The sequence below is a fragment of the Ischnura elegans genome, chromosome 7, assembly GCF_921293095.1.
Source record: "Ischnura elegans chromosome 7, ioIscEleg1.1, whole genome shotgun sequence".
Taxonomy (NCBI): Eukaryota; Metazoa; Arthropoda; class Insecta; order Odonata; family Coenagrionidae; genus Ischnura; species Ischnura elegans.
The window spans coordinates 46,644,917-46,662,914 of record NC_060252.1 but is presented as its reverse complement, the minus strand read 5'-3'; the positions used below and the strand labels follow the sequence as shown (position 1 = coordinate 46,662,914).

Genomic DNA, 17,998 nt, shown 5'->3' with positions numbered 1-17,998 from the left:
TAACACAGACATATCTCATAGCATCTGAGATCAAAGCGTTGAGAAAAATATTTGACCCCATTAAAGAGAGAGACATGGAGAATAAGGAACTACAAAGAGTAGAGGGAAATGTATAAAGAATCAGATATTGAGGGTATAATCAGAATAGATGACTTAGATGACTAGCATAGGCGGATTTAGGCGGGGGCACGTGCCCTCCCCACCCCCAGATGCTTAAAAAAGAATTTTTTTTCGGTTATCATTACATTCATTTTGTTTTGTGTATCACGGATCCTCAATCGTTTAATTTCATATAAATAATTTTCATTTTAAAATAAAGAGAATATTTAGTGCAATAATTGCTTTATAATGGTTTTAATCTCAAGTATGAGAAGATGGTTTGCCTGTCAGACCTTGGTGCCCCCCCAGAAAAAATCCTGGATCCGCCCCTGATGGCTAGGATAAATTCCTAAGAAGAAGTGACAATGAAATGGTAAAAAAAATATGGAAAGAGAAACTGGAAGGCACCAGATCGTGAGGAAGACTAAAAATGCACTGGAGCGATGAAGTGAAGAACCTCATAAAAATAAGAGCTTTTCTGTACACAGTAGAAGATAGATGGACATGGAGGCATGTGGTTGGTGAGGCCAAAGCCACAGGAGAAACAGTAAAACTAAAAGTATGAATCAGTCAATCAGCTAGAGCAAGGGAAGATAATTTAGAGCTCAAGAAAGCGGATAAGAAAAACCTTGACACTCAAACAATGTCTTCAGTTATTCTGCAATTTAAAGCTAATAAAATCTTCAGAGAATACTAACCTTAACAGAATGACACCCATACGTGATACAGTGGCAGGAGAGGCTTGGCTTAAATCATGGGTTTCAAAAAGGAAATTGACATTAGGCCCAAATCGGATCCTCCAACCAGATGGTAAAGTCAGCAGCCGGTTATCATCCAAAACAGAGTTGAGGCTTTCAATCCACTCTGGGTCTACATCACCATCAAGGACCAGCCAAGACCATACATCTTCAAAGTGACAAAGTAAGACAATAATTAATTATCATCACATTTGAGGATTCTACATCAGTAAACTAGGCAGCAATTTATTAATCATAAAAAGGATTCATTACCAGCACTTTTCATTATTCCAAAAGAGTTATCTTATATTTAATGTCTTCTTATATTATCTATTAAAAAATCATATTGAGTGTTCTTATCTTTCACCTTTAATTAATTTAAGGATTCTAATTGCTCATTCAAAATCTCATTATCTACTTCATTTTCCCAAATTTATTTACAACAATTAAATATTACCTACCAATTTTAAGAATAATGAGATATTACAGTAGTCTTTGCAAATCTACAGATATTTTGTAATTATCACACAAGGTAGTCAAACATTTTATTCAAGATACCTAATATTTTTTTTAAATTCTTTATTTCCTAATGTAATTACTTGGCTTTGTAATATTTGTACAAGGACACTTGACTGCAAAATGAATATTATTATTACATTAAACTATCTCTAAATCTAGGAAAATGGACTAAGATGTTCACCAACCATGAAGCAAACCTGAAAGTTATGCTAATAATAATTTTATCTTCTTCTTTTCCATGAACAGCCATATTGGTTAAGCAAGAATATTTTTCATTGGTAAGGAAAGAATATTTTGTCCCTATTAAAATATGTCTACAAATGTCCACAGGAGTTTAGGAGCCACAAATTCACGCAAATTAAACTCTCTGGGTGTACTACCCACACTGAGCACTCATCTTTGGTCACTCAGCAAATGTCACTCTGACGTCATAGGACTGAGCAGAATCACATAACGGCACTGAGCAGTCGCCATTTTAGTGAGCACAGAAACGCTAAGCTCACTTCCTATCACCAAAAAATCAGAAGGGAAGAAAACATGAGAGAGTCATGCTATGAAGTATCGCATTTCGTATGCTTTCACCAGTAATCATGACCATGAGTGTGAGAATGACTGCACCCTATGCTACTCCTCAGACAACTCCCACATTTCCCATCGGCATAAAAAAACACCTTATAAACATTCAACATTTCCCCTGCCTTGTTGAAGTCCTTCCGAAGATGTTTCAATGATTTCAATTCAAATTTCTGACTTTAATGATAAAAATAAGAATACATATGTAGTTATTTAAATCATAGATGATTTCAGTACCTGATGATTCAGCATAAATATGCTGAGCAGTCAATGTAAGGATTCCGTCAGACCATTCTCTGGTATCTGGATCAATGCTCCCCAGCAAATGTGTTTTGGGCATTGCCTTAGGACTCAGGACATGCATCTTAACAACACGACCTGATTCCACAAGAGCCTAAACAGAGAAAATATCCATTTACTCAAAACAGATATCATGGGATCCAAAAACTTCGATAAAAGCAACATGTAAATCTTTAGCCAATACTTTGTTCACTTTATCTCTGCGGATGAGCTTTCGTGAGATCCCGGACACTCTCGGAGGGCCTCGCTGAAGGGGAGGAGAGAGAGAGAGCAAGAGTGAACTCAACATTGCCAAATGTATGTAGCCGCCCTAGTTTGTCACTGAAAAGGTGTGACTCACATGTGGCCTCAGATATTTTGGGCCCGGCGCTGAAACAATGCACACAATGTATATCTACTCATTTGGAGGGGATTGAGGATAATCCCTTCACAGAAGCCAGAAAATTGTCCGCTACCATGCTGAATGCAGGACCGCTAGTGAAAGGCATACATAGGCGAAACATTCTGATGAACCTGGTGCAACGGAGTGCGCGAGGTTTGGCAACACAGATAGCAGATTCACGATTTTAACGCAACAGGGGTCTGAGAGTGACTGAATTTCCAAAGTCGAAGGCCACACCTACTGTCTGCTGATTGGCAAAGGGAAAGTCATGTGTAGAGAAACTTTCCCTCCTCTCACCCCCACTCGCTTTAACCACACCAGCTCACCTGCAGAGATTAAGTGAACAAGGTATAGTAAACATCCAAGAAACACTTATGTACTGATCTAGGCTTTTAAAACAAGAGTAACACTAGCTTTTAAAGCAGTAAAAAAAGTTCTATCATTACAATTTCATCATTTATTTACCACAGTGACAGTAAGATATTTGTTAGTTTCACACAGGATAATTTTATAAAGAACAGAGAGTCCAGAGGCAAAACTACCACAAGCATTTGACCAAAAAGGTTTACAGGACAAGCTTTCTGATGTATGCTGGCAAATCAATTAATGCAATTATCCATTATTTTTTGATAACTCACAGCTTTCAGAAGGCGAAGAATGGTAGACTTCCCCGATCTCGGAGGGCCAACAATCACAACTCCCATCCTCTGTTTTAATTGTTCATAAACTTCCATGCACTTTCTCACCTAAATATAAAAGAGTTCTTCCATTACTTAACTAACTGAATGCAATAAAATAACAAAGAACTTTTATTATTCAACAGTAAAAAGTTAAGCTCAAGCTTGATTACCAAGATTAACGAATAAAGAAAAAAATTGATACAGAATGAAACCGATTAAAAGTGATATATATTTGAATGTGACAAGAGCCATGAAGTTTTTGGGTAAATGGAAGTACAGTAAAACTTTGATTTTACGTAGTTGTGGGGACCAGGGGCGGATCCAGGATTTCTTTCTGGGAGGGGCACAAGCAAGCCCGTATCCAGGATTTCGTTCAGGGGGGGGCACAAGGATACTTCGTCATACAAAACGAACGAAATGATAATGGGACCGTATTAAAAATCTAGCATATTTTTAAGGGTCTGGGGGGGGCACGTGCCCCCGTGCCCCCCCCCCTAGATCCGCCTATGGTGGGGACCAAAATATGGGCACTGTGTAAAAAATCAAGAGTCGGTAATGAGGAGGAGTATAACTTTTAGGATAACAATTGGATTATTATTATTGCAATTAATAGAACACTTGGTCAAACACTTTCGTACGGGAGTATATAAAAATAATTTCTTTTTTAAAGCAATCACTCATTTTGGGTGAAAAATCTTTGATTTTACTTCATTGCAAACCCTTCTCAAATATTTTATTCACAAATGCCACTAATCAGGGATCTGATCCGATACGAAAAAGCACTTTAAAGAATGAAATTTCAATAGTTTCAGACCCCTGTCACTTTAATGAACTAAACTGATAAGGCACTATACCAAAATGGCACGAAATGGGATGGCACGAAACCACATCAAATCCAAAATAGCAATTTAAGGAAAACACTGCCTATCCAAAAAGGCATGATAGTTTCGTACCATAAAGTGGAATATAGTTTTGGATCTCACATCTCACTCACTCAAAAGTGAAGAGGGGCTGAGGAAGAAGAACATTTATCTATAAAAATTCTAGGAAACAGGGAATGGAGGGAAAAACGAGGAAAGGTCATCGGCCACTCGAATGAGGGAGCAAGCTGGGGAATTCCGCGTGGGAGAAAAAAGGAAGGGGAGGGAGAGTGTCTGTTTTTGGGACTATATTGAGGGATTACACAGCACACGCTGGGGTTGTCCACTCTTTAAGAAAGGATCAAGGGGTTGTTTGAGAAGGTTTGGTCATTGGGTGAAGGCATAGTTATAGAGATAATGTGAAGTGGGCAAAAGGCTGGGGATGATGAGAGGGAAAAACCAAGGGGTTTAGGAGAGACGAGAGGCAAAAAGAAAGGATGAAATAAGGTGGAAGGGGTTTGGGATTTCCAACGCGAGAAGTGAGAGGCTACGGTTAGGAGAAGGCACAAAATAAACCAAGTATGAGAATTGATATGTATTGGATAATTTTACGGTAGGTTAGGGTCTGGGGAAGAAGTATGTTTATTTGAGAATGCAACGTTGAGGAGACGTGGATGGTTTTCAAAAAGTTGACCATTTAATAAATTAAGTTTATGAGACTGTGCAATACAATGTTCCTCTAGAACATCCAAACTTTTTCTCCTTTCTCTCCAGATGAATTACCTCTAACGCAAACTTTGTATAGAATTTCAGCATCTATGTGACTTTGCACCGTACTCCTTTGCAAATTCACATATATGCTACAAGTTTATCAGGTGTTTTGCAGAGAGAAATGAATCATTTTGTGATTGCCAGCAGCTGCTATGCTCTAATTCTTTTATTCAGGAGGCAACATTTCTTCTTACCTGTCCAATGAAGATCATAAATTTGGCACTTGACTTTGTAAACACCCCACCGGAGGAGGTGGGAATATGTCCGTATTTTTGTACAGTAAATTTCTGAGGGTTGTTCTATGAGTTGAAATACATTGTATGGTAAATAAATACCGTGGAAATGCAAACAGTTTTATGGTTGAAGACCAGTTGCCAACAAATTGATAATGAAAAATAACTCTTCTCTTTCACCCTTTCTGGAAGAAACCATCCTGCTCTTGATGTTGTATCTCAATATTAACATCAACCTTGATATGCCCTCTTACGCTCCGCCCCATTGCTAACACTCAGTGCAGACAGTGAACCATTAGCCCTCCGCTTTATCCTGACCCCCATAGAGCCCGAAAAAATACCCCTTTCTATCCTGGTTTTCCCAGCTCTTCCATATTCTTTTCTTAACTTCATTCTGGAGGTTTTTCCCATCATTTACCCTTGCCCATCCTGGCCTAAATGAAAAAATTCCTCACTTCCTTCTTTACCATAAGATCTCCCATTTGAAATTCTCAGCTCCTCCCTTACACTTTCTTTGGCCTACTCGCCTTTTGTTCCACCCACCATTGAGTTCATTACAAAGATCCAAAACACATCTTCGCCGCTGAACCTTACCAATCCCTCAATGAAAGACCAACACCAAAAAATCTACCCATGTTCTCCCATTTCATTCCCAAGTCACAGGCATTTGCGCTGCCTTTTTATACTCCTGGAAAAGTTTTTCTTTCCACCCTCACCCCTCTACTCTCTTTCTTAACTCCTCTAACCCTACAGGCTTAAGCAATCATCAAAGACCTATATTAACAGAAAATATCTTACTAACTTACGTGTGTTGGTGCTTGAAGTAGCCTGTATGCATACATGCAAATTTTGTGGGTCCATTGTTAGTAGACCCAATGCCGAGATCAAGGCTGTGCTATCTTTTCAATTCTAGGTCTAGAAGAGATTTCTTGATATTTTGTGGCATGAATTCAATAAATTATAAAAAAATATAGGGAATTAATATTAATTTACTATGTTGCATAATATTGCAAGGCACAGAAAAATAAAGTCCACTACAACAGAGATCATGAACCATCTCGAGACAAGTTTGAGACTTGGTTACACAACCATTTTGGTCTCAAAATTGAGAGGAAGTCAAGCAGTAATTTTATCTCGCTTGAATCTAGAAAAGTAGAGACTCCCACAGTCCTATCAGAATATCAGCACTACCACTACGCCCATCATTCTGGAATGTTCTTCTGCTTCTCTGCTAGCTTACCTGTTTATCATTTTCTACAAGTCCAAGGAGAGGAAAACACTTTCTGATCGCTTGAGAGACCACATCTTCTTGAAAGCCTTCACTTCCATGATTTTCTAAGTTTTTAGTACCAAACACATCTGCAACGATAGAATCAAATCGAGAGCAATCTGCTGAGGTGAGCTTTGAGAGTGTATGCAGCCTTATAGACCTTATTGCCACATTTTCTTCTGAGAGGATCCTAGTAGTATTCTCAATAATTCCATGGTTAATGGCTCCTAAGTTTTTCAGGTCAGAACCACAGCCATGTAGAACAGTCTTCAAAGCTCTAAGACCCCAATCGTAGTGATGCTGGTGTGATAACACAGAGCTGTAAACAACAAGCTAATTAATGCTCAAATTTTAAGTACATTAAATGGCAAATATAACAAAAAATCTAATTAATTAAGTTCAAAATCAATAAAGCTGTACATGAAAATGCAGAAGAAATAATTACTTTATAAAGGAGAGTTAACATGAAAGCATTATAATTGACCTCACGAGTAAGATTAAGGATTTATTTTTTCTTAAAAAAGATACTGTGAACTTTTTCCATTCGCCCAATATCGCAGTCAGAGTTTTTTTTTGGAGGGAAAAGAGGGGAAAGGAGGAGGAGAGGGATTCATTATGAGGCGGCATACTTAAGATCGCCTCTTGCTAAAATTTCAGGGAGGAGGTCGGGGGGAAGTTCTCTGGAACTTGAGTTATTGCTGCCATTCCCTTAAGCTTTATAGAAAAATTTCTTTCCCACAAATAATTTCTAAATGACAGTTTCCCACATCAAAAATCAAAAGCAGCAATAGTTGCACAGCAAAAATTAGTCCTATTATGCCATTCCATAGGGAAAGAGTGTGCTCTTTTGCAGTGGGGAGAATAACTGCCACAGTAATCATGCAGGTACACGCTAGCTCGGACAACTTTAAACAAAATATATCAAAAATATTCTCACCACGTTGTTTAAAGCAAAATTAGGTTATTGAGAATGAAATAACAAGAAATACATATTTTCCATGATCAAAGTTATATAAGATTACGTTACATAAAAATAAGTTAGTACCTTGCTAAAGAGAAAACCTCTACCAATTTCCTTCCAATTACTCTTGCATTTTTAAATCCCTCAGTCTGTAAAACAACTTCTGCAATCTGATTGCTGTCAGGCTGTGACATGACAACAGGACGGAATAGTTGTTTCAGGTTATTTGGTAACTGGCGACGGTCTCCATAACCTTTTCCAGCAGGATTCAACGTGACAAAAATCCCACAGTTGTGGTCAAGGTGAACCTTAAAAGTACAGGAGAGAATTTAATGCCAAGAAATTTAGCATACCCAGTATTCCAAATCAAAAATAATAAAATATGTACTCATAAGCAAGGCTACTAGCTGCCATAATTTTCATTGAAGACCATCATAAAAGAATGATGAAAAAGAGAATCATGAAAATCTGATTTCATGAAAAATGAATGCCAGAAAAAATACGTTTGAAAGGGTGAGACCATAATTCCAAGAGATGGGTTTATACTGAGTTAATCAAGGATAAATAAGTTTTCACAACGCATGTACATATTTCACTTTTACCTCCTGTCCCATTAGTTTCACAGAGGCTCTTTCGCCACGCAATGAAGTCTGGATCAATTGGATTTGAGAGGAAACCGAAGACATGGTGGCCTCTTTCAAACGGTTGAATTCGTCAAAGCATCCCCAGGCACCACACTTTACCAACCCAACAAATATCCTCTCCATTGATTTCACATCGATTCCCTAGAATAAAAGAAATTTAGCATGTAATTTAAGTCAATAATGATACATTAACAACCACCAATACATGAAAAACTTTCAATTTTCAGATATCTTCAGTTTCTAGAATGACAAATATGTTCCCTGATGACGGGTTGTATCTAAAATTTTATCAAATTTAATCCTACATATCAACTTCAAATCCTTTTGCCTCACTGATGGCTAAACCCTAAATTTAATCCAATCTTTATTCCTTCTTTCCATTGTATGAAACATTTTGTTCTTCACTTTAACATACCAAATATGTACTACTATATACCTCTTTCTCATGAAATTCAAGTCAATTACTATACCATAGCAAACAATGAGAAGCAAATTTCAAATTCCAATAGTTTAATGTTTAAAGAAGAACAATCATGTAAATTAAATACGTGCATTAATTTAAATATTTCATCTTTTACTGAGAACTATAAGTCCCCATTCACTTACACTCATTTGATGCCTAAATGATTATCTCAAAACAGTGGGAAAAGTAGTAATAGTAGTTTTCTATAACTACTTTTCCCACTGTTTTGAGATAGAGAGCAGTTGATATCCCATTTTAAGCAACAGCCAATATTACCTCATTTAGAGGACATAAGTAGTTGAAACCCAGATCATATGTTATTCCATTTTCTGTAATTAAGGCAGGTTTACATGAGGAATTTATTTACAAATCACTCTTGTCTGATTCTCTTTTCACATTGACTTTCCTCCTAAGTTCAAATGGTCATAATAAAATAGTCAAAAGTAAAATTTGCATGCATTACTTTATGATATTAATCCATTCAGGAAAAATGATTGCAAAGCAAATTCCATCGAATGCTGAATCTGCAGTATTTTATGAATGAGGAAGCACTTTAAATAGCATTTATGTAAATGTTGCGATGCTAACATTTATTTTGCATTAAAATATGGCATAAAATTGCATTTTACATAACAAACTGAAATTTTAAATCTGTAATGACATGAAAGACGACAGCTTAAAATTTAAAAAAGCATGCACAGGATCAGCTCAGATTGTGTTGTGAATCCATCTTAAGTCGAACCCATCTTAAAGAATGGGTCAACTGCAATTTATCATTTTCAGAATACCAAAGGTATTCCGTCTTTTGCAAGTGTACGTACCTGATCACAGTTAAATACCAAAACTTGTCTCCCAAATAATGACCCTAAAGCCTTCACAGTCTCCGTCTTACCAGTCCCAGCTGGGCCATATGGGTTTCCACCTAATCCCATTTGCATTGCCTGTAAATTAGCATATAATTAATTAGTTGAAGTAACTATAATTTTATAGAAAAATCGTTTATGACTTCAATCCACTACATTTTACAAATTATCACTTATGCATTACTGCTGAAAATAGTATTTTCTCATTAATTTTCCTCAATTTAACCATTATGAATGAGTGCACGAGGATATTAATTACAGTAGACTCTCATTCCTACAAATGACATTAATAAAAAAATTTCCCTTGCTACAAAGTAAAATATTGGTCCCAGCCAAAGTGGTATGCCAACATATGGTAAAATAAATGACAATACTAAATTTTTGATGATTCAAAATTATGAACAAAAAACCACAATTACAGCAGAACCAAACAAAATTTAGTACAAGTTTTGACAACAGACACATTATGGGATTTTCAGTTTGCAGTTCACACAAGCACAGAACTTTGCCATAAGCCCCATGCCCAAGAATTTTAGAGATTCCATGGGAAAAATGAATGCTTTTCATACACAATTATGGTGGGTTGAGAGTAGAGGTTTCCTTCTAATGGAGTAGCTAACCTTGAAGGGCACAGTGAGTGAACCAGATCAGGGAAGAGCAAATTACAAGCAGAGACACTCCACATTGAATTATTAAGCAGTTTTTGCTTAGCTTTGACAGCTACTAATTAATTATTAATATCAACAGTAAGTGGAGTCCGAGACTTTAAGTCATAATATTGCATGCATTGGTAATTTAACTACCTATCAACAATGTAAAAATTGCTAAATGAGTATGTGCCCTTTCATAAGTAATCCAACCCCAAAGTAACCACATATGTAGTAGAGGCAAAAGCAGAGAAAATGTATATGCTAAATTAAAAAAAAAACTTTGGATTGAAAAGAGAATAAATTACCTGAGTTAAGGTAAGAAAGCACTTGTGAGTCAAAGGAGTCTGAACTAACTTCGATGAGTTACCCTGGTACTCAAATGTGTACTCAAACTCAGCATCGACCATTTTTGCATGGACTGAACCATCTTTCCGTGAATAAAACCTGAAATATGAGATCTTATACAATGGCAACGTAACTCAAAGATGTAATGTTATTTGAAATAATTACAACACAATCTTCCAAGAATATTTGCTAACCAAACAAATGCACTAGAAATTTTATGAATACCACCATACAGAATTTCACTTTCAGAAAATCTAATAAGTTGACCCTAAGCATGAAATTAACCAAGCAAGGTATTAAAATATTTAATAAGGCAACAAATATGAACTAGGATATGAAAATAAAACCAGCTAAGTAATATAACATAATATGGTGTGATGTGAATAATGTAATATAATACAATATAAACTTCATTCCTCTGGGTAACATGAAACAACGTATTGCTCAGTAATGTATGAGTTGCATAATTATCTTCCACAAAGAAAGTTCCATTTTTAGGGTTACCATTAAGGTGGGAAAATCAATTTTTCTCAAATACATCTGGCCCAATGAAAAAAATTTGTGGGAATGATTATGGTCATGAGTGGTTATATTAATTCCCTATAGATTTTGCCTATTTACTGCCCTTCAAGACAAACATTTTGTGCATTTTGATGTACCTGCCACCATTAAACCACAAAATGCCAAATTTCAGTGTGCGTCTGCGAAGAAAATATTCCAACACCCACGCAGCGAGGCAGATATAGCAAATAATTGCAAGATGATATAGTGCACAAACTAAAACTATTAAATTTAAGTAAAACATGTAATGAATTAGATTTTATTTACTACAGGTATTCACTGTATACTAATACGTAGTATGTAGTTTCAGTGAAATCTGTATAAAAATTGCATAGCATGAACTACATAAAATATTTGAGTTTACTTAATGGTGGCAATGTCAAATGGAAACTCAACATTGCTAAGCTAAAACAGGAGATTCACTTTGAGATTCAGTCCAAAATATATTTAGGCAGCCAGTACAAACTGATGTTTGAAATATACAAAAAACATGAAAATATATATTAAGTAACTATTATCCCTACCCTACCCTAAAATATTTTTCATTCAAATGTGCATAAAAAATGTTAAAAGAAACAATTCAAATAGTGTTTACCTCAGTTGTTTCTGCCAAGACCATTGGCTCAATAAAGTGGTTCCGCTATTAATCAACTCTCCAACAATTTCCAAAAAGTAAATCACATCAAGGACAAGTGCTTTAACTTTGATATTAAACAAAGACGTAGTTGCAGAATTATTACCGCTTGGATTAAATTTTAGCTTGGTATAAGCATCAATCTTGGCCTATACAAAAGAATCAAAGAATTGAAATAATCATAAAGAGGAATTCAGATGAAAGCATTTTCAAAATATGTCTCCCTCTCTAATCCAAAAATGCCAGATACAAAATGTAACTCACCTTCAGAGATGAAGCAAGGCTTGGTAATGAGCCATCCATAATTGAGCGTTCACACCTTTGGCAAAATACAATGTACTCCGCAATGCAATGGATTTGAGAAGGGTAGCGCAGAGGATCGAGAATATTATCGTGAAGGTCTCCACAGTGCAGAACACATTCTTTCATCAGGTTTTTTAAGGTTGTTTTCATTTCAGCAAGAAGACCACTGAGCCACTCCTAAAAAGTAATTCACATCAATTACTTCCTTTAGGTAAAGTATGAGTTAAATAAATTTAAAAATATACATAGGTACACCCATGTCTCGTATAGCGCAAGGGATGCGTTCCTTGGGGTCTTTGCGCTATACGAATTTGCGTTATACGAGAGCGTTTTAACATAGGGATGATAGGGATGCGTTCCTGGTAGCATAGGTCTTGGGTACAGGCGGTCCTCGACTTTCGTACACTCGACTTTCGTACAATTCGCACTTTCGTACGTTCAAAATTGACACCTTTTACTCGACTTTCGTACGCTAAATTCGGACTTTCGGACGTTGGTCTGTAATTTTTTAAAATTCCCGCGATGTTTATAGCGCATCCCAACATTCAATTGTTTCAGATGGCAGTATCAGCAGTATATGCGAACAATACGAACGTATATAATGAAGGGAATTGTTGGTAATTGACTCTAATCTAGGTGATTTATTTGGGAGAGAGACTGCCTGCTACAGGCTCCTTTATCAAGAGAAGAAAAAAGCCTTCATTGAAGATATTTTTCAAAAGAAGTTGACTAGACATCATCGAATAACTTTCAATAAAACTAGTAAGAGCTTCTTTCTAATTGTGTTTTTTCATTTGAGTGCTGTTTAATTCATGTAAACCTTCAGCAACGATATTGCACGAAATATCACCCGAATTCCGTTCGTCTTTTTTGAATTACATGCGGAATATACGCGATCACGAAAGTCACCTGCCAAATATCGAATTTTGGTGTAAAAATTAAAAGGTATCCAGAGTGCGGGTTCAACAAATACATTTTGTTATGCTTCTTGGTATGTCCTTTTATTTAGAGTGGACGTAATAAGTGGAATGTCAACTTAAACCCCAAGAGGAAGTATCACTCGATAGCCAACGGAGTTCTTGTTTTTTAAACTTTTATTTGCATTTTCTGCGTATTTTCGAAAGAAATTAGATGATTTGAGGAGTTTTATTAACATGTTATTAAAATTAAGTCAATCGAAATGAATTCTGTGAAAAAAAAAGGATTTAGTATGTATATTCCGCTCTTTTGGAACGTAACTCCTTATTAGTATGGAAGTCAATGGTTCGACTTTCGTACAAGTTTTCGGGAACGCATTGTGTACGAAAGTCGGGGACCGCCTGTATTGAATTTCCTCTAAACATCTATATTCCCATAAAAAGCCTTAGAAAACATTATTTCTATAAATATATATAGTTTAAAACATCTTTGAAGATAGTATTCACGCATTCAAAGACTTTTATTCACGATAAAAAAAATGCTTACGTGCTTTCGAAATTCCATCCTGTCGTGCAGGTGGGCTAACATCTGCTATCTCAGGGGATCGTAATGCGTTGCCGGCAGTTGATGATTTTTCAAACTAGTCTAAAAACAACTATTGTGTCACCCAGGCCCTTTTGTCGCTCATCGAAATGACAGGAAAATGCTACTTTAAATGCCATTTCATAGCTAGTGGAGTTTATGAATGATAAATCATTTTAATTTGAAGTCCTCCGAGTCATTAGCAGCTACGTGAAACAGTCTTTAAATGCCTTGAAACCTGACCCAGGTTTTCCTTCCCTGAAAATGAATGAACGAGAATGCATTCTTTTCCAAAAGAATATCGTCTCATCAACACTAAAAACTAGTTGAGGGGGAAAGGAGCCACTTTCAATAACAGCTTGGAGTTCATCAGAAAATGTTGTGGTGGCTGCGCTATCAACACTTGCAGATTCACCTGATATCGCCGCACTGAAAATACCTGCTTGCCGTTTAAATTCTGGAACCAACCGGAGCTTTCACTTAATGTCTCGGAGCGATTACTACTCTCGTCTTTTTGTACTGATTCACCATGAACTTTCCGTATGTGTAGACCGCTTGGTTGAAGTTGGTGCGGCTGAGGTCACTGATATTTTAGCTTCGTCTTTATTCAGAATAAGGCATCGTGAGTTTAAACTTCCGTGCAATATCGCTTTGACGCTCTCCATTTTCAAAGCAATTGACCTCTCTCAAGTCCTCTTCTAGGTTAATGGTTTTTCTTGATAAATTCTTGATTTTTCTACACGCATTCCTATTTTTTGCCATATTCTCTTGGTTTTTACTCTGACGTATGGCTCTATCTAAATTACCTTCTTCTGCTGAACTGTATTCCTGAGACGCAGAAGGGCTATGACTGCGGGGAGGGAACGAAGCCATTGTGTTTAAGACTCTATAGCGGACCCTTTTATGTGTTGATGCTATTCATGCGCAACTCGGTCACCGCTCCATTTCTCCCCCGTGAATACCGATGACCTTGAAGGCTTTAGCGTAGACTCTCTACCTGGAAGTCAATCGCCCGGTAACCTACGACGGCAAAAATACGTCTCAAACCGTATTGCTGAAAAAAACTCATTTCCACTAGCCCCACGCTTAATTAACGATCTAAATTATTTATTATCATTCTGTTAAGGAGACGAGATAAATCTTCGGTAGGCCGGCTATCTAGACCCAATGACGAGTAATACTTTTGGCAATTGCGCAGCAATGAATTTCGATTAATATATAAATCAAAAAGAAGATTTGAGGCAAGAAATAATATTAATATGCGTAAATTGATAGAAATTTCGTGTGTACTTAGCGCAAGTTCACGTTTTATCACGAGAGCGTTTAAGATTTTTGATTAGGCTACACTGCATTGCAGTGTTTCCCCGAGGAACGAATTTGCGCTATATCGAAATTGCGCTATACGAGACATGGGTGTACATGTTTGGTCATATATAATGGACTCAAAAAATGTATGTTAATATACAGAATACAGATTAAGAGATACACAATGAAAGAAGAAAATGTTACCAAATTACATATAGAGTTTATTGAAATACTACCTTCATCTATAAAAATAAGTTTTCCAAAACGCACTACTCATAATTTTGCTTTAACTGCTGCCTTACCATTTTTAGTTGTATGTAATGATAATTTATTTTCGAAGACAACTCAAATTGACAGGGTCAGCATAGGAGATAGGTTGTGTTGTCTACCTGCATGGTCATCTTACTTCTTCAAGGGTAATCATGGACATCAGGATTCTAGACAGCTAAGGTTTGTAATATCTAATTAACATTGCTGCACAGAACATGTATAAGTAAAGGAAAGAATTTAGAAGGTTTGTAATAGTTTAAGTAGATTTTGACAGCTACCTCAATTCCTCGCTTTAAAGATGATGTTGAAAATACATTTCTGTAATCTCACCTAAAATTTTAAATTTATTCATTTAGCTGCTCAATGACTGGCTAAAGGACCAGCTTTTTTTTAGAGCTGCAGGCTCAGTTTTGTGCGCCGTTTAATGTTATATCCTATAGGGACCTTCTTCGTTTTTGTAGCAAATAGAGGCATTTCAAAAGTCTGATCCTAAAATTACAATGAGACTATAAAGCTAAAATTGTGAAGCATGGAAAAGAGTGGAGAGTTGAAGGATTGATCCCTTGTCCGTAACTATGAATAAGTTTCTAAGAGAATAAATACATGCAGCATACACCACTTTCAGCAGTATTTATTCACTATGGAAAGTTTAACGCATCTCTAATACCAACATTAGCATTAAATTAGTCATGAAAATTACCTCTATTTGGCCAGAAACTTTTACGTGGTTTTTGAGTTGGACAATTTCTCCCTCCTGGGATTTCATTGCCACAATATGATTGCCACTTTCATCAAACACAACAGAGTGGATGCCAGCAAACAGTTTCTTCAAATGTGCTTGGATAACCTTATGTTTCATAGACTGCCCCAATATTTCAAGCAAGTCCTCATCACCAAGAAAATAAAATCTGGGAAAGCAAGACCGCTTTTCCTGGAAAGTAAAGTAGAATATAATTCATTAATGGAAATGCTACAAAAATAAAAGCTCATAACGTCAAATTCATTCCTTTTACCATAAAAAGAATCATAATCTTTTTTCAAGCTAAGTGCATACTATATTGGCTGATAATCAGCCCATTCCCATTACTAAGTGATGAGATCATGACTTAAGGTTATTTTAGGAAGTGAAAGATGAAAAAACAACTTGATCCCCTTACAATGAGAAGATAGGTAGGCATGGGATTAAGGATGCATCAAATATAATAAAAAGGTGATTACTGAGAGGCTTGCCATAAGCACATCATAAACAAAGGTACAGATGAGATTTTATCATTACTTTCCACCCATTTGGTGGATTCATCAGAAGGCAGTGCAGGACTGCCATGGCACAAAAAATGCAAAACACCTCAAGAATGTAACTAGGCCCTTAGGATATGATACTAGTACCATGAAATGCATTCAGTTTTCATTCTCTCAAACTTATGACCCCAACATCTCACTCTAATAGAATCTTTGGTCAGTTTTTTCGATAAACAGTTGAGAATTTACGGAAGCATTTGAGAGAAAAGCAAAAAATAAATAAATACCTACACAAGTGCATCTGATGTCTCTCAAGCTTATCATTCAATAGGCACATCTATTTAACAACTATGTATTTGCATTTGGAAACAAATGAATTAAAGCAAGTGCTTGGGCTAACAATTAAAGCAGATATGTAGAGGACCCTTGCAAACATAATGGCAACAGAAACAGCCACAAAGGAATAAGGAGAGGGAAATGGAATGTTTGCACAACAACCCCACCCATCCTTTCTTCACATATATAAGGCAACTACTTGAGAGTAGCCTCTTAAAAACAGATTTGAAAATGTTTAAAACCAGTTAAGGTTAGAATAGTAAGAGTGCGGAAATTTATCAAATGTTTTTAAATTTCTTCAACAGAGTAGAATGTTTAAATTTTACGTGGGATAAACCCTGTTCAAAAATTCAAGTGGCCAAATTGAACGCAACACTACACCCAAAGAGCAGTGAGAGAAATGAAAACATCTCAGAGGAAGCAGCACAAATGTGACATATCAAATATATTTAATTTCTAAATACATGTGTGATTAAAAATGCAATCCAGTGATTTTTGTGATGATTTCTTCTTCTGCAATTGGTGCTACTACTTTCAACCTCTTGTACAGAAAAATGCAGAAAAGAAGTTATCAATATTTTGCAGGAAAGAAGAGCAGTGCTGCTTCAAGCAAGAACAACAATCAGTAGATGAATATATTAACTCTGCATTTCTCAACTTCTCACATCTGAGGACATCCAAACATTTTCACAGTGCCTACGACAATACTTAAGTGCCAAATGCAATTTAAGTTAAACTTAGCACCTCAAGAAATTCATTCAGACTCCTTTGGCACCGTGCCAACTGATCTACCAAAGATGTCAAAACTTGTCGAAGGCCGGGAATTCGACAGAGAGTAGAAACTCGAGAGCCTCGACTACCTCCAAAACCTTCCTGGGCTAACTCCTTAGCAACCCAACGAAAATCGGAATCAATCCGACTGAATCGTGCACCTTCACTTGCCAGCACACCACTGCCGAAAATGGGCTCTAAATACAACCACCTGTCAAAAGATTGTGGGTGGAACAAACATAATCAGGCATGACAAGACTTTTTCCCGGAAAATAAATACACATAAAGTTTCCTGAGTTTCCTTCCTCATGATGAGGGCCTTAGCTGCTGATGTTTTGACAAAAGAGGTATCCATCAACATCAGGGCTTCTCGTGCTGGTTTGACAGATTGTATACATAATACCACACAAGCGCCAGTGTGGAGTTGATTGATCAATCTGCTTTATGATCGGGTTCAAGATTTTGCTTACCTGTAACCCTGTGTTACAATTGAAGTTTTTTCCTTGTCATCTGGATTTCAACCCGGATAGCACAAAGTAAAAGACCCATCTGTTTCATATGGAAAAAATGGCTGAGCAGCTTGGTAAGGATATGACTTTATGCCTAATGATAAGAGTTTAACGTAGGCAAGAATAAGATTTTAGGGAAGAATAGGTAAAGAATGCAGTCAAATATCCACACTTTAACATAAGCTGCTCATGCCACATGAAAGCCAAAGGCAGCAAAACG

At 36.6% G+C, this 17,998-nt stretch overlaps 1 protein-coding gene across 1 annotated transcript in view; it reads right to left on the bottom strand.

Moving 5' to 3' along the window:
* Positions 1-17,998, bottom strand: part of LOC124162973 (cytoplasmic dynein 2 heavy chain 1) — a 147,398-nt gene that overhangs the window by 56,328 nt on the left and 73,072 nt on the right. Inside the window, exons 29-40 of the mRNA XM_046539753.1 lie at positions 17,243-17,480; positions 15,624-15,854; positions 11,810-12,025; positions 11,507-11,694; positions 10,311-10,449; positions 9,314-9,433; positions 7,988-8,170; positions 7,470-7,693; positions 6,395-6,743; positions 3,249-3,356; positions 2,166-2,322; positions 798-1,005 (exon numbers count right to left, since the gene is read on the bottom strand). Coding sequence (XP_046395709.1) covers positions 798-1,005; positions 2,166-2,322; positions 3,249-3,356; positions 6,395-6,743; positions 7,470-7,693; positions 7,988-8,170; positions 9,314-9,433; positions 10,311-10,449; positions 11,507-11,694; positions 11,810-12,025; positions 15,624-15,854; positions 17,243-17,480 — 2,361 coding nt within the window. The remainder of the gene's footprint in view (positions 1-797; positions 1,006-2,165; positions 2,323-3,248; positions 3,357-6,394; positions 6,744-7,469; positions 7,694-7,987; positions 8,171-9,313; positions 9,434-10,310; positions 10,450-11,506; positions 11,695-11,809; positions 12,026-15,623; positions 15,855-17,242; positions 17,481-17,998) is intronic.